The following is a 20,972-nucleotide window of genomic DNA, read 5'->3' as shown; positions in this document are numbered from 1 at the left end:
GGCTGCCCGTTTGGTTTTGGGTAACCTCTTCCCCTTGTATCAGGACGTGGTGGTCTCTGCTACTGCATTGGGCTAGGGAATCACCAGTTTATTTGCAGCGCATTTGCACACGTTCTGCAGGTCCACACGAGAACCGGTGAGGATGGCCGCCCCGCCTTCATGTCTGGTGTCGGATTCCCCCGGTAGGAGGCTTGGTGGCATGGCCTGAGGGGATGAACGAGTCTTTGTTTCTATCCGATGATTCCGAAAGGAGGCTGTCGGAAAACCCTGTGGAGTCGTTATCGTCTCCAATCAGGAAACCCGGCAGGGAGGCTACGAGGTCGTTGCTGGAGTCCTCCAATGGCAGGTTGCCCCAGCTAGTGCCATCACTCCACGATTCCCTGTGGGGATATCCATCGCCTCTGGTGAGCCATCTGTGACATCGGCCCCCATGTCAGCATCCTGTTGACTCAGGCTAGCTTGGCGTGCTAGCCTGCGACTGTGGCTCTTCACAGTGAAGAGGGCACAGTCTTGACAGGAGCCAGGGGAGGCTAAGGCTTCCTGGGCATGTTGCAGCCCAAGGCAAGCGGAGCACACTGAGTGGGTGTCTTTGGCCGATACCTTGTTTCCACAGGAGCAGATATGTCCCAGGACCGTCTCTTCGTTTGGGGTGGGAGATGGTTTTGTAGCCACTCGGTGTGATGGCCGGATACCGTTTCCGATAGATAGCTTGGTGTAGCTAGTACAAAACTTTTCTTGCTGACTTAAAACCACAAACGCTAGCTAGCGTGGTGGCTAGCTTGCTAACAAATAGTTACTGTTTGGATACAGCTAACTTGGTTGTGAACTAGTTAGCTGTGTCACAGCTGTACCCTTTCCTCCCTTAAATATTTTTCATCTAACTATGGTGAAGGAAAAGGAAAATTGACACCACCGCACAATCCCGAGAATAGTGCCCGGTGAGCAAGTTGTAAACTCACGTCTGTGGACAGTTTAGCTAGTTCTGGAAAATGCCGTTGTGTCGAGAGACGCTGCATTGAACCTTTTAAAGACTCCAAAATAATCGCAGTTTAGTTGGCTAACGTTAGCAGTTGTGAGCTTTGCCTGACAGCGCCAAGAGAAGACATCGCCCTGCCCATTTTACAAACAACATAATACAAGTGGCTTTTCTAACAATTTCACAGCTTAGGTGAAACGTGTAACATGTGCATATGTAATGTATGACATATCATGTACAGTAAATATGTAACGTTAAAGACGTTAGCCTACCTGGAATCCATGAGGAAGCTGAAAATTCGAGCAGGCAACTCTGCTGACATTGAGACCCTCTCCAATCATGCCCTCCTCTCTGCTCGCATCCAAGTACCTTTACTTCTGGGCTGCTGTGTAGACTGCGATGATATATATACAGTGCGTTAAAATGCAATTGGTTCGCTGTCAAACTGTACTGTAGCCTCAGGACAGGCTTCAATAGGGAAAATGCCCCATTTCCCAATGGTTCAATGATGGGGATTTTGTAAATGATTTATGCTTTTCAATTTGGAACTACAAGAAACTCAAAGGACGGACACATCATTTGAGAGTTTATTATTATAATCATAGCAATAAGGTGGATGTCTCTATTTTGACCATCAATTCAACCATAATTGTTACTTTTTTTTAATCACAGGCAATAGTTATCATAGTGCACTTTGATATTGAAATTATGATAGACATTTCGTTTTTAAAACACCTTATTCTACTGACCCTTAGGAATGGAGAATAGTTTACAATCTTAGCTAGATTAAGGATGATGAATATGATGATCGTGGTGATGAAGATGACAGTGAACAATCAAAGGGTAAATACCGACAGTGACACCAACTTGTACAATGATATCAAGTGATCTGCACAATGTGATTGGTAGAAATGGTGATGACTGACAGACAGGTCAAGGGGGAAAGGATAAAGAAAGACATGGGAGCAGAATGAGCATTTTGATGTTGTTGAGGAAAGGTGTATGATGATGGTTGCTAGTGTCGGTCAATGAATGTGGACAGCTGAGCTTGCCAGAGAAATGTGCTCATTGCTGGCTCAGTGACTTTATACAGAATGCTTGAAGAGAGTCCCTCTCATCTCTTTGCCTGTAACCTGGTCACAGGTGGTGCAACAGATCTGATATATAAACCCCCGACTCAGACATGGACTGCAATCCCATTATCAAAACTGGGTCGTATTCATTAGTGTGCACAAAACGCCCGTTTGCTTCCATTTCATTCCTAGTGAATACGACCCCGAACAGTGCATGAAATATACACTGAGTATACAAAACATTTTTATTTAACTTTCCATGAGATAGACTGACCAGGTGAATCCAGGTGAAAGCTATGATCCCTTATTGTCACATGTTAAATCCACTTCAATCAGTGTAGATGAAGGGGAGGAGACGGGTTAAAGAAGGATTTTTAAGCCTTGAGACAATTGAGACATGAATTGTGTATGTGCGCCATTCAGAGGGTGAATGTTCAAGACAAAAGATTTAAGGGACTTTGAACGGGGTATGGTAGTAGGTGCCAGGCGCACCAGTATGTGTCAAAAACTGAAACACTGCTGGGTTTTTCACGGTCAACAGTTTCCTCTGTGTGTCAAGAATGGTCCACCACCCAAAGGACATCCAGCCAACTTGACTCAACTGTGGGAAGCATTGGAGTCAACATGGGCCAGCATCCCTGTGGAATGCTTGCGACACCTTGTAGAGTCCATGCCCCAACGAATTGAGGCTGTTATCATGGAAAAAAGGGGGGGGGGGGGGGGGTGCAACTGAATATTAGGAAGGTGTTCCTAATGTTTGGTATACTCAGTGTATAACTAACTCATACAATAGAATCTAACATTTAGACAGAAAGGTGGAAAGGAGTGTAATAGTTCAAAGTTCATGATCTTAAAACAATATTGGTGTCATGGGAAAGAGAAAGAAATCAAAGATATAAAGTGCATTAGATCCTGTACAGTACCAGTCAAAAGTTTGGAAACGCCGACTCATCAAGGGTTATATTATTCTTTATATTTACTATTTTCTACGTTGTAGAATAATAGTGAAGACATCAAAACTATGAAATAACACATATGGAATCATGTAGTAAGCAAAAAAGTGTTCAACAAATCAAAATATAGATTCTTCAGTCTAAAATCTAAAATATATTTTGAATTGTTTAACACTTTTTTGCTTACTACATGATTCCATATGTGTTATTTTATAGTCTTCATGATTATTCCCTGGAATAAGTAGGTGTGTCCAAACTTTTACTGGTACAGTATTTGTTGGTGCAATATGAATTTCCTAAATAAATAATATATTAATAAATACATACAGTAAATAAAACAAGTAAATAAATACATAAATACATCACAAGGAAACATTCTGCATCTGTTGCATATTGTGCAGTAAGAAAGACTGGTAAATGTGTCTAGTCTCTATCACATAATAGTGTTGTGATACATGATCATCGTGCTTGTTGAGTGGAGATAGTAAGGTGGACTTGGGTGCAGAGGATATATCACTTGGTTCATTGGTGATGACGGGACTCACTTGTTTGCCTTTTTTAAGTCTTGGATAGCAAGGACTAATATGTCAGCATTTTAAGAATATCCATCGATGAATAAATGTTCAAATCTATATTTGGATTCAATATGTGAACTGTGGTAATATGAGACGAGCTCAGAGAGCAAATGGAGTCTGTCCGATCCATAGGTCAGGAATGCACTTTTTATTGAGTCACGGACAAACAGTGGTCCAATCCATGTAACTGTTTGCCCATGTCTTTTCAAATATATTTTCATATTTCTCATCAAATCAAAAATACTTTTCTTCAGAGCAAAAGGTTTCCAACGAATAAATCTTGCTTATATTGTATTTGACTCTGAGAAAAAAGAAAATACAAAAATAATTCCAAAATACATCAATGGCAACTTCGTTCTGACCTTTTAAATTCCCATCGGCTTGGGTTCCACATTCAGATGCTGGAGCAGATACTGTATGTCCAAGATGTCAATTCTTCCCGATGTCATTCTTCTCTCCTATATCTTCGCTGAGTGTCGACATCCCTGAAATCAATATATAAATCATCTTAACTAAACCTAAATAAAAAAATATTCTTCACATTCAATTTAGCTTAATTCGTATTTCTTGACAACAGAAGACAAAGTTTACATTTATTTTTTTCAAGGACATCATTTCTCAATTTTAAAGCAGGATCTTTAGGTGTTATCAAACTCATTCACTGAATTGGCAGCAGGTTCTATCTTCTGGAATGGGTGGTTTGTGATAATAAGCAAGAGGGTTCTACATGTCTCCATCATCTTTCATTGTCTTTTGAGTAAATGTATGTACAATGTTGGGCACATCAAGGTATTCATCAGGTTTCCTTTGCTGCTGAGCGGTAAAGGTACAGGGGAGGGGGGAGTTCTGTAATTTTGAGAACCGTCACAAGATTGTTCAAAGCGTTCTTATCTTTTGGCTTGAGTTATTGGTTTGGTCCTCTGTAGCTCAGTTGGTATAGTATGGCGTTTGTAACGCCAGGATAGTGGGTTTCGATTTCCGGGACCATCCATGGTACGCTAGCAGATCTTATCATCTATATTGAAGTTGCACTCTGCAGATATCACTCTGCCATTTCCTGGTTGCTAAAACACTAACAGTTTGCCAACTTTCAGTTTGTGACAAAATAAGTTAGTATCGTGTAGAGAATAATGTTACCATCTAAACAGCTGCTTGAAGCTGGTGTACAGTAAAAAAAACTAAAGTAAAAGACACAAAAACAAAAAACTAAACTTAAGAACAGGAAGCATAGAAATTGCACACAGAACAGATCTACCGCGTCTTGGACTTGCTTCCAAGTAGAATGATAGATCTATAACTCAAATTTCTATGTGAATTTGGTCAGGTCGCGCTAAAAGTTACATATTGCCACTTTTAAACATATTTTTTGCACAATGACTTGCTAACTGCCATGCAAACTAGAGCTTCTGCAAAGTTCCTAGTTTGACCTTTGATGTGTCTAGCTCATCCATGAATCCCTTTTGACATTTAAAAAAACGTTTTATTACTGGTCTGGATTGGATCCCTGCTTGATTCAGTGAATGAATGTACATTTCAACACAGAAAAAAAACGACAGCATGTGTTCGGGCTTAAAGCAACTTGTTGAGACATCTTCTCGGGGCAGAATGGGAGATATATCATGGTTTGTGAGGTTGTGAGGTTTTGTTTGACAATTTGTCTTCTTTTTTCCCCCCAATGGCGCTTGGACACCTGCTACCCGACTGGTCTCTCTCTCTCTCTCTCTCTCAGGGTTGGGACTGTGTTCCGTTGGAGGACAGTAGCTGGGTCCTCTCATTCCCAGAGCCTCTGCGTTGTAGGACCCCTTCACTGCCTCCGATGCCTCCTCCGTCGCCTCTCTCGCCCCACTCACACCGATCACCTCCGCCCTCGGAGCGGCGGGAGTTCTGGAGAGTGGGGGTCCCGTGGGGCCGATTGTTCTTCTCGTCTGGGAAGGGGTCTGTAGAGAGAAAGAGAGAGTAGGGGGTCAAATAGATTCAGCCACATGACAAAAAAAAATATTGAGAGGATGGTCTGTATGCCGGAATATAATTACAAATCATTTGTAGACTGCAAATTGACCGCAAGAAGCCCAATATGACTAAAACATAGACATTGTTAATGTTGTAAATGACTTTTGTAGCTGGAAATGGCATATTGTTCATGAAATATCTACGTAGGCATACAGAGGCCCATTATCGGCAATAATCACACCTGTGTTCCAATGGCACGGTGTGTTAGCTAATCCAAGTTTATAATTTTAAAAGGCTAATTGATCATTAGAAAACCCTTTTGCAATTATGTTAGCACATTTGAAAATAGTTGTCCTGATTAAAGGAGCAATAAAACGGGCCTTCTTTAGACTAGTTGAGTATCTGGAGCAGCAGCATTTGTGGGTTTGATTACAGGCTCAAAATGGCCAGAAACAAAGCACTTCTTCTGAAACTTGTCAGTCTATTCTTGTTCTGAGAAATGAAGGCTATTCCATGCGAGAAATTGCCAAGAAACTGAAGATCTCGTACATCACTGTGTACTACTCCCTTCACAGAACAGCGCAAACTGTCTCTAACCAGAATAGATAGAGGAGTGGGAGGCCCTGGTGCACATCTGAGCAAGAGGACAAGTACATTAGTGTCTAGTTTGAGAAACAGACCCCTCACGAGTCCTCAACTGGCAGTTTAATTAAATTGTACCCGCAAAACACCAGTCTCAACGTCAACAGTGAAGAGGTGACTCCTGGATGCTGGCCTTCTAGGCAGAGTTGCAGAGAAAAAGCCATATCTCAGACTGGCCAATAAAAAAAAAAGATTAAGATGGGCCATTTTGGGCCTGTAATAAAACCCACAATTTCTGATGCTCCGGATACTCAACTAGCCTAAAGAAGGCCAGTTTTATTGCTTCTTTAATCAGAACAACAGTTTTCAGCAGTGCTAACATAATTGCAAAAGGGTTTTCTAATGATCAATTTGCCTGTTAAAATTATAAACTTGGATTAGTTAACACAATGTGCCACTGGAACACAGGAGTGATGGTTGCCGATAATGTGCCTCTGTACACCTATGCAGATGTTCCGTTAAAACGATCTGCTGTTTCCAGCTACAATGGCCATTTACAACATTAACAATGTCTACACTGTATTTCTCATCAATTTGATGTTATTTTAATGGACAATTATTAATTTTTTTCTTTCAAAAACAAGGACATTTCTAAGTGACGCCAAACTTTTGAACGATAGTGTACATTGTTTTAATGCATTTTTTAAATTGTATATATGCATTATTCTGCTCAGAAAACTTGAGGTGTCAAATAAACCCGCCGTGGACCAAATTCAGTCCACAGGCCCCCAGTTGGGGAACCCTGGAGGAAAGTGACTCCATTCATGTAGGTGAAACCAGTGTGGTGTAAGAATGTAGGGAAATAATAATAAATAATTTTAATGAATAATGAATACTTTATCAATACATAGTGTACATACTATTAATAAATGAGCATTTAATTATTTGTAAACATATACAAACATTTATAACAATTACAATAATTTATAAAGCAAATGATAGATTATTAATTTCAGTTATTAGAAAGTGTAACCGAATGTAAGGAGGTTGGTGTGTGTGAGTAGAAGAGAATGTGTATGACTCACCAGAGACCCCCACGGGCTGATCATGGGAGCTGTGAAGCTGGGCCTGAATGGTCTCCACCACTCGTTTGAACCTGCGACTAGGACCTGCGAAAACACACACACACAAAGACATTGAGAAGATGCAAGCTTTAACCAGCACATGAGACACACACCTGCACCGCGCGCGTGCACAAACACATACACACACACACACACACACACACACACACACACACACACACACACACACACACACACACACACACACACACACACACACACACACACACCCTTCCACCATAACAAAGCTGCCCTACTTTCTTTCATTAATTCGTGGAACTATACCAATTCAAGCCACCATATATAACTAGATATTGTAAAATCACCAACGAACAGCACTAGAATGAACAGTTATACTTTCTATTCCAAGTTCCACTTGCCTGATATGAGGGTGAATGTCACACTGTAGATGCCCGTCTCTCTCTTGCCTTCCTTCTCGGTTTTCTCCCTATCCCGCTCTCTCTCTCCCTCGGAGAAGGCAATGTCCACCTGGAACTTAACAGGCTTCTGGAAGACGGAGGGGCCGCCGGAAGTCTTGTACTCGGCCCTGAAGCTGGTCTGGCAGATGACGCTGTGGCTGAGGGAGGGGATCTGACAAGGGGGGTAGGGGGAGAGAGAGGATGCGTAGGGTAATGGAAAGAAAGAAAAGGAGAGACGGGTAGAGAAAGTAAGAGACCAAGGAGAAGATTGTGTGAGGGGGAGAGACAGAAACAGAGTCCGTGTGAGATGGGGTAGTAGAGAGCAAGAAATGTTTGTCATTAAAACAGATTGCAATGAAAATATAAAGGTTCACAAGAAAAATTCCTAGCACTTTAAAAACATATTACTAGGACTGGAGATGAATGACAGTGTGACGGTGTGACGGGGTGAGGTTGGACCCAGCTGCAGAGAAGAGACCAGACGAGGAATCAGTGGTTAAGGATAAACATAAATACTTTACTGATAAACAGTAGCCGCAGGATCACAGTACACTGGAAAAAACAACAAACACTAAGCCTCAAACTCACTCAGGAAACAAACATACACACACGCTAAACAATTCAAGCTTCTGCAAAGGACAACAGAAAACACACCTCCAACAGGGAAATCATAATGAGTAAATTGGACACACCTGAGTGTCGTTAATGTCTCTAGGATGGTCTATGCCGTACACCCCCTTCTAGGAGCATCTCCAGCCGCAGAGCCATGACGACTCCCACGTAGTTGGTTGAAGTCCCGAACAAGTCCCGGATCCAGGATATCCCGGGCAGGCACCCATGCCCGCTCCTCAGGGCCATAGCCCTCGCAGTCCACCAGGTAGTGCAGGATGCCTTGGACCCGACGAGCCTCCAACAGACGCCAGACAGTTTAGGCTGGGCGACCATCAACAAGTCGAGGGGGTGAAGGGGCAGGTGTGGGGAGAGTGAAGGGACTGGTCCTTAACAACTTGAGACGGGAGACATGGAAGGATGGACAGACCTTCATAGACCTGGGAAGCTGGAGACAATAGGTTGATGCGACTCGGGATCTTGAATGGTTCTATGCAGCGTGGAGCAAGCTTCTGCCAGTCCACCTTTAAGGGAAGATCACGGGTGGACAGCCACACCCGTTGACCCGTCAGAGGAGCCCGAAGAGGCCTTCAGTGCCGGTTTGCCTGGTGTTGGTGTCAGGCAGAGGAGCGGAGCAAGGAGGATCGTGCTCTGATCCAGGTGCGACGACATCGTCGAATGAACGCCTCGGCAGATGGCACCCCCTCTTCGGCCTGTTGTTCAGGAAACAGGGGGGTGGCCTCAAATTACGACATTCCAGTGGACGATTTCGGCAGTGTGTTATGAGCACACCCTGCCCAGGACAAGGAACTTGCTCCGGTTGCTGACCTGGGTGGAGAAGAAACAGCAGAGAAACTTCTCCAGCTCCTAGTTGGCCCGATCCGTTTGCCCATTCGACTGTGGGTGGATTCCCAAGGAGAGACTCACAGACACACCCAAAAGGGAGCAGAAGGCTTTCCAATTCCGTGCGACGAACTGGGGCCCACGATCCGAGACATGTCCTGTGGAAGTCCTTGTCGTCGAAAGACATCATGAGATGTAATCATGAGATCAGCGTCTCCTTCAATGAGGGTAACTTGAGTAAAGGCAATGAAATGGGCTGCCTTGGAGAACCAATCAATGACCACCAGGATAGTGGTAAGCCCTTGGGATGGAGGTAACCCTGTGATAAAGTATACTGACAGGTTGGACCAGGGGATGGGCATAGGTTGGCGCAACCCAGCCGGTCGCTGTCGTGAGGACTTGCTTTGGACATAGGTGGAACAGGCCGCAACAAAGGATCTCACATCCTCAATCATGTTAAGCCACCAGAATCTCCGCCTCAGGAACAGTGTCCGATTAACCCCTGGATGCCCAGTTAATTTAGAGGAGTGTCCTCATTGTAGTACTCTGGAACGGGCTGATTGCGGAAAGTAAAGTCTGTTAGTGGGTCCCCCACCGGGGTCAGGTCCTCAGGACTGGGCTTGTCGGACCATGGTCTCGATACTCCATATCACAGGGGCCACAATGCGGGAACTGAGGATGATGGGCTCGGAGTCCCTCTCCTCGTTAGAGACATCGTGTTGGCGGGACAGGGCGTCTGCTTTCTGATTCTTGGATCTCGGGCGATAGGCTAGTGTGAAATCGAAACCTGTTAAAAAACAGAGCCCACCCAGCCTGGCAGGCGTTCAACCTCTTGGCTTCTTGAATGGAGACCAGGTTCTTATGGTCCGTCCAGATCACGAAAGGATGAGGTGACTCGTGGTTGCTTCCGGTTGCCTACATCATAGCTGTGTTCCGCTGGCAAGAACCGCTTGGAGAGGAAGGTACATGGGTGCAGTTTCTTGTCCTCCTCGTTCCGCTGTGAAAGGACCTCCCCTGCTACTTTCAGCCTTGGGAGTCCAGCATAAACAAATCTGGAACTTGCGGGTTAGGACCGCGAGAGGCACTGCCACCGCACAAAACTTGCGTATAAAATGGTTGTAAAATTTGGCAAACCCGAGGAACCGCTGGACCTGCTTGACTGAGGTGACACGGGGCCAGTCGGTGACCGCCTCAACCTTTATGGGGTCCATTTGGATGCCAGTGGTAGAGATAATGTGACCCAGGAAGGAAACTTGGGATATGTGGAACTCACACTTCTTTACCTTGACATATAGTTGGCTCTGCAGGAGGCGTCTCAGGACTTGGCGGACGTGCAGTATGTGTTCCAGAAGAGTTTTGGAGAAGATCAGGATGTCGTCGAGGTAAACAAAGATTAACCGATTCAACATATCGCTAAGAGTGTCATTGACCAATGGTTGAAAGACTGCCGGTGAGTTCGGTAATAAGGGCATGACTAAATAGTCATAGTGACCACCATTCATCTCCCTCCCTGATTCTCACCAGATAGTGGTAAGCCTTGCAGAAGTTCAGTTTGCTGAAAAATTGGGCCCCATGGGCCAACTCCAAGAAGGTGGACATCAGGAGTAGGGCGTAACAATTCTTAATCGTAATTTTGTTCAGCCCTCTGTAATCTATGCAGGGACACAGACCTCCATCCTTATTTCCCGCGAAGAAGAAGCCTGCACCAGCTGGGGATGTAGAGGAGCGAATGAAAGCTGCCTCCAGCGACTCCCGGATGTAGTTGTCCATGACTGCTGCTTCAGGGGTCGAGAGGGCCCAGGGGAGGGGTGGAGCCAGGTAGGAGTTCTATGGCAAAGTCATATGGATGATGAGGATGGAGGGTGGCAGATTGCCTCTTACTAAAGGCTTCCCGGAGGTCGAAGTCCTCGGGAGGGAGAGTGTAAAAGTCTTGGTCTTCAATGGATACCGGGGAACACGGTGAGGCTCTTGGTGGGGGTCTTAGGCATTTAGTCTGGCAGTTAATACCTCAGTCTAGTAGGTGTCCCATAGACCAGGAAAATAGCGGGTTATGTAGCACTAGCCAGGGATACCCTAGGTGAGTGGGTGCTCGGGAGCAGTGTTCAAAAGAAAACTAAGTGGTTCTGAGTGGTTCATTCCAAACTGCAGTAGAATGGGCTGATATTCCCCCTGGCCGGAGCCGATGGGGCATCCATAGAGTGCTTGAATCTGCAGAGGGATGGAATGTGGTGCTGACGGTTGTCCCAATAGAGGGTTGTGGGTAGTGTCAGACGGTGACCGGGTAGCTGGGGTGTAACTGCACAGCTCGTCAGGGTCTCCCCTTGCCCTGGAGAACCCGGTGTTTCCCGTCAACTCTGGGCATGTAGAACGGAGATGGCCGAGGCCTCCGCAGTAGAGGCAGCATACCCCGCGCAGGCGCCTGGCACATTCCTGTGGGCTCAGACGAGTGCATCCCAGCTGCCTGGGCTCCTCAATGCTGGGCTCGGGGGCTTGGGGTGCTCCGGAAACTGGGATGCGTTTTCAAAAAGGCGCTGTCTTACACATTCTCAGATACGGTTGTCAATCCTGATGGCCAGCGTTATCAGGGAATCGAGGTCCTCGCCCAGTTCCCGAGTAACCAGTTCATCCTTGATGGAGTTAGACATTGCCCACCTCAGGCCCTTGCCCGAGAGTAGAGAGATGATGTAGGTGATCATGGCCCGACCGGTGTGGAATGAGCAGGACTGTAGCTCGAACACCAGAGAGCACTGAGTGAGGAACTCCTTGCATCCTCCCGGATGGCTGTCATACCGCTCGAGGGCTGGGATCTTGGGTCCCGGTGCAGGTTCCCTGGAAGAACTACAGCGACGTCTGTAGAACTGGGTGATGAGACTTGGGAATTGTCTCCGCCTGGGTTGGGGTTGGGCCATGGTTGGAGGGAATCGGTAAGTGCCCAGAGGGTCTCTGATATCCGAGAGAGTTGTTCTTCCTGCCGCCCCAGCAGTGCTCCTTGTTGGGTTATAGCATTCTGGATCTGGGTGAGATCTGCTGGATCCATTTTGAGGTAAGAAGCTTGCTATGACGTGGTGAGATTGAACCCAGGTGCAGAGAAGATACCAGACGAGGAATCAGTGTTTAACTTCTTATGGGCAGGACGGTAGCGTCCCACCTGGCCAACATCCGGTGAAATTGCAGAGCGTGAAATTCAAACTACAGAATTATAAATATTTAACCTCTCTGGGGTAGGCGGAACGCTTGCGTCCCACATGGCCAATAGCCAGGGAAAATGCAGAGCGCCAAATTCAAATACATTTCTATAAAAATCTAACTTTCATTAAATTACACATGCGAGATAGCAAATTAAAGCTACACTCGTTGTGAATCCAGCCAACATGTCAGATTTCAAAAAGGCTTTTCGGCGAAAGCATAAGATGCTATTATCTGATGATAGCACAACAGTAAACAATGAGAGTAGCATATTTCAACTCTGCAGGCGTGACACAAAACGCAGAAATAAAATATAAATCATGCCTTACCTTTGACGAGCTTCTTTTGTTGGTACTCCTATATGTTCCATAAACATCACAAATGGTCCTTTTGTTTGATTCATTCCATTGAAAATAGTGGAAGGCTGAATTTTTCTTTTTTTGGGATGGTTTGTCCTCTGGGTTTTGCCTGCCATATCAGTTCTGTTATACTCACAGACATTATTTTAACAGTTTAGGAAACTAGTGTTCTTAAGAGTTTTCTCATTCCAAATCTAGCAATTATATGCATATCCTAGCATCTGGGCCTGAGTAACAGGCAGTTTACTTTGGGAATGCTTCTCATCCGGATGTGAAAATACTGCCCGCTAGCCAAGAGAGGTTAACTGACTTGCATAGTTAAATAAAGTTCATAGTTCAATAAAAATTCAATAAAAAACATGACTAATTGAAGATGTTCAAAGCGGAACCAGATACTTACAGAGAGGAAGGCGTGGACGATGTCTGCTTTCACAGAGCTTAGCGGCTTGTCTCTGATCACCACAAAGATCTGCTCCTCCTTCTCCAGGCTGACGAAGTTCCCAAACCACGACTTCTTAGCCAGCCTGATGGAGCATGACATACACACAGAGAGAGACAGAGAGAGAGACAGAGAGAGAGAGAGAGAGACACACACACAGGGATAGAAATTAACACACAAACTCATAGTTATAGCGAGGTCAAATTAGTCAGTCCTCGGCCTAGGGCATCTAAGAGGCATGTTCATAAGTGTGTGTGTGACTTACTCAGGGCTGGACTCAGGGGTCAGCCTGGACATATCCTCTGATGTGGGCACTGAAAAAAAACAGGTCAATAGTTGATTTATGGGGTTGACAGGACGTGCATTTAGTAATGTATGCTAATTTGCTCAATTTCAATTTTAATAAATGTTAACTATTGCTATTAGTGCTGAGCGATTAGTGCTTTTTGCGGTTGGTTAGGTTTCTGTTCGGCTATTAAAAATCATCACATTCAATAATTGTTTAAAACATGAAATACATTATGAAATGATTTTAGAGCTTTTTAATGGAAATTCCAAAGCTCCAAATAGTGAACCTTCAATTTCCAAAACAATGACAACATTAATTGTCAGGTCCACAATGGGTAGAAAATAGCAGCCAGCCAGCCAGACAACCATCTAACTTTATCTCTGTGCTCCCCATAATGTACTGTCTTTGTCATCCTATTTAGCTAGGCTAGTAGCTAGCTGGCTAGCTGGCTAGAAGCCTATGTATTCTGCAGAGATGTCTGCAAAATCATTTGACTTGGTCTTCAAAGTACATAGGCATATACATTCAAGACTGCTAATTACAAACTACTACAATTATCAATGGGGTAGTGCTACCTCACAAACTGTCTCTATCCCTCTTTGTTGTTGTATTGTGTACACACCTCTCTCATGTGTTCTGTGTAGGCTATCTGTCTCTGTCCAATCAGGGAAGAACAGGCGCAGCGGATTAGGGTCACTGTAGTTAATTACAATTTCTCTGCGCTGAACTAGGTTGAATAATGAAAACTACAACTGCCTTCAGCTCAGTGTCCCACATCGTTCTTGACTTAATTGGGGCATTTCCATGATGATATGTTACTGATGCCTGACAGATCTTACAACGCCTGGATAGGTATTTTACGTATCAGCTAATCACATCATATGTTATAACAATTTGTCAGTCGATGACACAGTCGATAACGTTGCACACAACCATTGGTTTTTGCGTTGCTTTGCCTTAGCTGTGAAACGCGCCCAATTTCTCTCGTGAATGATTGGCGTGTTGAGCTCACAAAAAAGTCAGATTTATTTGAGCTTTTATTTCTTTCATCACATTCCCAGTGAGTGAGAAGTCTACAAACACTCAATTAGTATTTGGTAGCGTTGCCTTTAAATTGTTTAACTTGGGTCAAATGTTTTGGGTAGCCTTCCACAACCTTCCGACAATAAAGTTGGGTGAATTTTGGCCCATTCCTCCTGACAGAGCTGGTGTAACTGAGTCAGATTTGTAGGCTTCCTTGCTCGCACATGCTTTTTCAGGTCTGCCTACAAATTTTCTATAGGATTGAGGTCAGGGCTTTGTGTTGGCCACTCCAATAACTTGACTTTGTTGTCCTTAAGCCATTTTGCCACAACTTTGGAAGTATGCTTGAGGTCATTGTCCATTTGGAAGACCCATTTGCGACCAAGCTTTAAACTTCCTGACTGATGTCTTGAGATATTGCTTCAATATATCCACCTAATGTTCATCCTATTTTGTGAAGTGCACCAGTCCCTCCTGCAGCAAAGCACCCCCACAACATGATGCTACCACCCCCGTCCTTCACAGTAGGGATGGTGTTCTTTGGCTTGCAAGCCTCCCCCTTTTTCCTCCAAACATAACAATGGCCATTATGGCCAAACAGTTCTATTTTTGTTTCATCAGACCAGAGGACATTTCTCCAAAAAGTACGATCTTTGTTCACATGTGCAGTTGCAAACCGTATTCTATTTATGGCAGTTTTGGAGCAGTGTCTTCCTCCTTGCTGAGCGGCCTTTCAGGCTATGTCAATATAGGACTCGTTTTACTGTGGTTATAGATACTTGTATACCTATTTCCTCCAGCATCTTCACAAGGTCCTTTGCTGTTGTTCTGGGATTGATTTGCCCTTTTCGAAAGTACAAAGTACATTCATCTCTAGGAGACAGAACACAGTATGACATTGTTTGTACAGATGAACGTGGTAGCAGGCGTTTGGAAATTGCTCCCAAGGATGAACCAGACTTGTGGAGGTCTACCGTCTTGGCTGATTTCTTTTTAATTTCCCATGATGTCAAGCAAAGAGCCACTGAGTTTGAAGGTAGGCCTTGAAATACATCCGCAGGTACACCAATTGACTGAAATGATGTCAATTAGCCTATCAGAAGCTTTTAAAGCCATGACATAACTTTCTGGAATTTCCCAAGCTGTTTAAAGGCACAGTCAACTTAGTGTATGTAAACTTCTCACCCACTGGAATTGTGATACCGTGAATTATAAGTGAAATAATCTGTCTGTAAACAACTGTTGGAAAAATGACTTGTGTCATGCACAAAGTAGATGTCCTAACCGACTTGCCAAGTATAGTTTGTTAACAAGAAATTGGTGGAGTGGTTGAAAAACGAGTTTTAATGACACCAACCTATGTGTATGTAAACTTCCAACTTCAACAATATGCACGCACCCCTGTTCCGTTTATTTTTTGAATTTTTTTAAACAAGTTATTTTTTAAATTTCCCTTCAACAATTTGGACTATTGTAAGTATGTCCATTACATGAAATACAAATAAAAAATCTATTTAAATTACAGGTTGTAATGCAACAAAATAAAATAAAAACCAAAGGGGATGAATACTTTTGCAAGGCACTGTACCAATGATGTACCAAAGACACTATCTTTTTCTGCCATGTGTTATATGTGGTAGGCTATGTTGTGTATAACTGCACAATCGTTATTTTAGTTCGGGGGTGTTTTTTTCGGGCTTGGGCTCTTATATAGGCCTATGCTTATGCATAAGCTCTAATATGCATTAGGGTGTTTTGAATTCATCATAACCTTACAAAGCGCTGTCCATTTTGTTGTGTTAGGCTTTGAAACAACATCCACAGCGACCATTTCAATTTGTTGAACTTCTATCTTCAAATTGATCAAAAACAGTGAGGTAAGTGAGTTTTAAAAGCACATACTGTTTTATGGTAAGTGTTTGTTATTTTCGATTGCTTTTGCATTGATGTCAGATTGGTTAGAGGGATAATAGAGCCCTGAGTACCAGTCCATTAGCGACCTGATGATTACTAGCGAGTTGGGTATTACTAATGCATGTCCAGAGTGCATAAGAGGAGATTTACTGTGACGTAGACTTTTACTACGGCCATGACTCATGACTGCCGGTGTGCCGGTAATGCTGTCACCGCAACAGCCCTAACAGCAACTTCCTTTAGGAGAAGCACCTAAAGAAACCTTGTGACCTCTCACCCTGCATCTTGCGGCGGTGGAAGCGGGGCGAGCCCAGCAAGTTGTTCTTGAACGAGTTGAGGCGGGTCCTCCAGTGGGCGGAGCTGCTAGCTGCCATGCCGCCCCCTCCGGGGCTGGAGGGAGGAGTCAGGGACAGGGAGCCCACCCCTCCGCCTCCCTCCACCCGCAAGGAGGAGGACGAGGAGGAGGAGTTTGAGGGAGGGTTGGAGGAGGGGTGGTGGTGGACGGGGGTGCCCATGGGGGTTGGCAGCGGAGAGCCCTGGGGAGTAACCTGCGACACAGAGTGGGCAGAGTTGGGGTAAAAGCTCTTAGTGACCGACTTGAGCATGGAGGGCGAGGGGAAGAAGAAGCGGGGATGGGCGAGAGGAGGGGCGAGGGCAAGCAGGAAGGTGAGTTGTGGATGGGGACGGAAATGATGGGTTGGAGGTGGGGCCGGCCGCCCTTGGTGGGGGTGGGCAGGGTATGGGTTTTAGGGTTCTGCGACACTTTGGGTTTGTCGAGAGCTCGGGCCGGCCGAGAAGTGGTAGCCCTTCCTGGTTTGGATGGGTCCTTAGTGTGAGGGGTGGCGGAGGTGACGTCTGATTGGCTAAACATGAAGACGGGGCTCTGATAGGACTAGGGGAGGGGTGGAGGATTGGAAAGAAAAATTGAAAAATTGAAAAAGGATGGAAATGAGTGTTATGGGTTATGACAAAAGAGTGCTTCTTGTATGATGGTGAAGAAACTGCACTGACAGTGTGAGCTATTTGTATAACTAATTGAAAAATCATTAGTTCTGACTGCGAATTCAACCATGTATATTCCAATCTCACTTTTTTTTAAAAATCATTTTAAGCTAACATATTAGATAACCCAGTACACAAAAATCCCTCCATGTCAGAAACAGTATGGAAGACAAACACTACAAAATGGCATAAGCAATACATTATGACTCTGTTCTGTGAACTTCCTCTTTCAGTAGTGATGCTATGACTGTGGTAAAACAAGGTTTCTGCTTTTGCTGATCCAGAACAGAAACCATTGAACCAGTATGTTGACATTTTCACAGTTAGTGGAACACAACTTCTCAAATTGAACAAAAAGCTTAAACCAACAACGACTTCCAATGATGACCAACTAGAGGAAGGCCTAAATATATATTTCTTAATTCTACAAACCAAACATGTTTAACTTTACTTGATGCGCTACAAAATGTGCATCTATCAAGTTGGTGGAAATGGTAGAAGGTATGGTGTAGAGAAGCAGAAAAAGAAAAAATGACAAAGAAAATCCCAATGAGTAAGAATTGTTCCGATAAGAGTGGTGTTATTACATGTAAAATGGCTCTGAATGATCAAGAAGCTTGAGTGAGATGGACAATCTCGGGAAGGAACGCTAAAGCAATGTTAATGCATTTTCAATCAGCCATAAAAACCGAATCTTTGAGCATTGCAAAACAATACACTGACATACATATGAAAAGACAGTTCAGAGTCAACGTTGTATACTTTATCACTTCAGAGTTGATGTTAAAAGTGTTGGCCAACAGGCCTCTTACCCTGGGACTGCTGAGAGGGCTGGAGGAAAGGCCGGTGGACGCCCCACTGACTGAGCGAGACCTGTAGAGGGGTTACGAGGTCATAAGGTTAAATGTCATCATCTTAGAGGTGAAGAAAAGGAAATTATTCCACCATTAAGTAGGTCCACTGTTGGCTTATTTACTAGTATATGTATTATAATCTGTACTCTGTGTATTCTATGTGGCTAGAAAAATGTTTGTTTGTAGAGTAAGCATGTTCAGTCTTTGTGTGTGTTTCTGGACTGTGTGTGTGAGACCCCCAGTACCTATGGCCGTTTGCGGCCGTGTCCAGGGCCCTGCGTGGTGGGGTGGGAGACCCCTGCTCGGTCACACTCAACACCTCCAGGCTCTTTCTCTCCGGGCGGCAGCGGGTGTGACGTGTCAGCATGGGAGAGTCCACACGCTTACGAGGGGGGTCCGCTGAGGGACACCAGGGTGGAGTTAGCACAGCATGCAGTAACACCAACCCCAACTTCCCCTTAAATCGGATCATACCACGTGCAGTCAGGTCCAAATTTGACACCCTTGATAAAGATGAGCAAAAGACTGTATAAAATAAATAATACCAATACTATATTGTATGCTCCCCAAAAAATTGAAAAGTATATTACTTTACACTAATACAATTGCTCAAAGAAAGATTACCTGTTAAATGATGTTTTTTTCTCCAAAAAGATAGGGGTCAAAATGATAGGGGTCAAAATTTTCAATAGCTCACCTTGACAGGATAATGGCACTGAGCCTTTTCTAAAATGTTTTATGAGATTGGAGAACACATTGGGAGGGAACCTTGACCATTTCCCCCATACGGAATCTTTCCAGATCCTTGATATCCTTCGTCTGCGCTTATGCATTGCCCTCTTCAATTCAAACCACAGGTTTTCAATGGGATTCAAGTTCGGAGAGATGGCCATTGTAATATGTTGATTTTGTGGTCAATAAAAAAAATGTAAGAAGTGTGGACTTTGATGTGTGCTTGGGGTTATTGTCAAGCAGGAAGATCCACTTGCGGCCAAGTTTCAGCCTCCTGGCAGAGGCAACCAGGTTTTTGGCTAAAATGACCTGGTACTGGGTAAAGTTAATGACGTCGTTGACAAGGGCCCAAAAGATCCACCACCATATTTTACACTAGGCATGTGTGGCTCAGTTGGTAGCGCATGATGCTTGCCACGCCAGGATTGTGGGTTCGATTCCCACGAGGGACCAGTATGAAAATGTAACCACTCAGTATTGTAAGATGCTCTGGATAATGGTGTATGCTATATTACTCAAATGGAATGTGTGGGGTTACTATTTTTTTTCACCCCATTTTTCAATTACATTCTTGTCTCATTGCTGCAACTCACCCACGGGTTCAGAAGAGGCAAAGGTTGAGTCATGCGTCCCCTGAAATAGGACCAGCCAAACCACGCTCCTTAACACCCGCCCACTTAACACGGAAGCCAGCTGCATCAATGTGTTGGAGGAAACACTGTTCAACTGACGACAGCTTAAAGGGAGCCCGGCCTGACACAGGGGGTTGCTAGAGGGGCCCCGGCCCGGCCAAACCCTCCCCTAACAACGCTATGCCAATTGTGCGCCGCCCTATGGAACTACTGGTAACAGACGGTTGTGACACAGCCTGGGATTGAACCCGGGTCGGTAGTAACACCTAAAGCCCTTAGACCACTACACCACTCGGGAGGCCCCTTTTTCTGCATCTTTCTATCGATACAAAATGAACCACTGGTGTGAATAGCCAAACAGCTCTATTTTCATGTCATCCAACAAATGTAAACAGCATTGTCATTTGGATTGGAACCGGTGCTATGGTCAAATGACAGGAAAATAAAGCTCTTCGGCCACACACACCAGGTAACCCCATAAAATAATACTTTCCCATTTTTTTTAACATACAATATAGCTCAGTATTTGTATTATATATTTTATACCAGAGGTGGCACCACGTGTTCAAATGTGGTGTGGCAAAATTTGTACGTGTCTTTTCTGGGGCCTGGAGTTTTTCCTGATCTCATGACCCGGGCAGGTAAAACTCTGGGTCCTACTCATCGACTATGACAAAATATTATTATTATAGACAGCTTCCCTTTTCATCTGTGCTATGACTATAGGGCTTGTGGTTTTCTTGTTAGGTCATTTTAATTCCTACTCTACGGTGGGTCAAACCCTTTCAAACTACCACAAACTTTGTTATTATTCATTCTGAATCTGATATCAAAAGAGCTAGAGACAACAACTTCAACAAACAACATAGTTTGGTGAACTACTATAGCAGGGCTGAGCATTATGCAAAGAATGGTTACAATGTCTTTAAATATGAATTTCACTCTATATACACACAACGTTAAGCAGTGGACTTTGAAAAATGTAAAAGATAGACAGGTTTCAATGTTGAAAAGTATTTTAATTGTACGTCATAAAACCTATTATTTGTTTGTCTGACTACAGCACTCTTCTGCAATTATTAATTATGTACACTTTATGTAAGGAGGCAGGTTTACATATACACAGTAGAGTTTGTAACAAAACATGTTTTATGTGTAGCCTAAGTCATAAAACCACTAAACTTGTGTTGTTGTCCTGGTCTCCATCTGGCCCACCAGAGGTTGGTTCCCTGGCGCGCACTGTAGGAACTGATTTCCTGTCAAATCCATATATTCAATCTTAAATCAACTACTTTCAACATATTCATTAAATAATAACCCCCTTTTCATTAAGTAGATTTTATTGAACGTCATTCATTCTATTGCAATCTATTCTAACCAAACCTGCATTACCAGTTCATATCAGTAAGTGTCACTAATGCACTAGCTAGTCAAAAAA

At 44.1% G+C, this 20,972-nt stretch overlaps 1 protein-coding gene across 1 annotated transcript in view; it reads right to left on the bottom strand.

Annotated features, from left to right (window-relative positions):
* Nucleotides 1-3,223: 3,223 nt before the first annotated feature.
* The window catches only part of LOC115143929 (serine/threonine-protein kinase BRSK2-like), a 28,586-nt gene continuing 10,837 nt past the window's right edge, over nucleotides 3,224-20,972 (bottom strand). The window contains exons 12-19 of the mRNA XM_029684403.2: nucleotides 18,416-18,569; nucleotides 18,129-18,189; nucleotides 16,592-16,862; nucleotides 13,354-13,402; nucleotides 13,050-13,173; nucleotides 7,614-7,824; nucleotides 7,195-7,278; nucleotides 3,224-5,514 (exon numbers count right to left, since the gene is read on the bottom strand). Of these exons, the coding sequence (XP_029540263.2) occupies nucleotides 5,303-5,514; nucleotides 7,195-7,278; nucleotides 7,614-7,824; nucleotides 13,050-13,173; nucleotides 13,354-13,402; nucleotides 16,592-16,862; nucleotides 18,129-18,189; nucleotides 18,416-18,569 (1,166 nt within the window). The 3' untranslated portion in view covers nucleotides 3,224-5,302. The remainder of the gene's footprint in view (nucleotides 5,515-7,194; nucleotides 7,279-7,613; nucleotides 7,825-13,049; nucleotides 13,174-13,353; nucleotides 13,403-16,591; nucleotides 16,863-18,128; nucleotides 18,190-18,415; nucleotides 18,570-20,972) is intronic.

This window comes from Oncorhynchus nerka, linkage group LG16 (genome assembly GCF_034236695.1).
Source record: "Oncorhynchus nerka isolate Pitt River linkage group LG16, Oner_Uvic_2.0, whole genome shotgun sequence".
In the NCBI taxonomy this organism is placed as follows: Eukaryota; Metazoa; Chordata; class Actinopteri; order Salmoniformes; family Salmonidae; genus Oncorhynchus; species Oncorhynchus nerka.
Note: the sequence above shows the minus strand (reverse complement) of the source record. Positions and strands in the feature narration are given on the sequence as shown.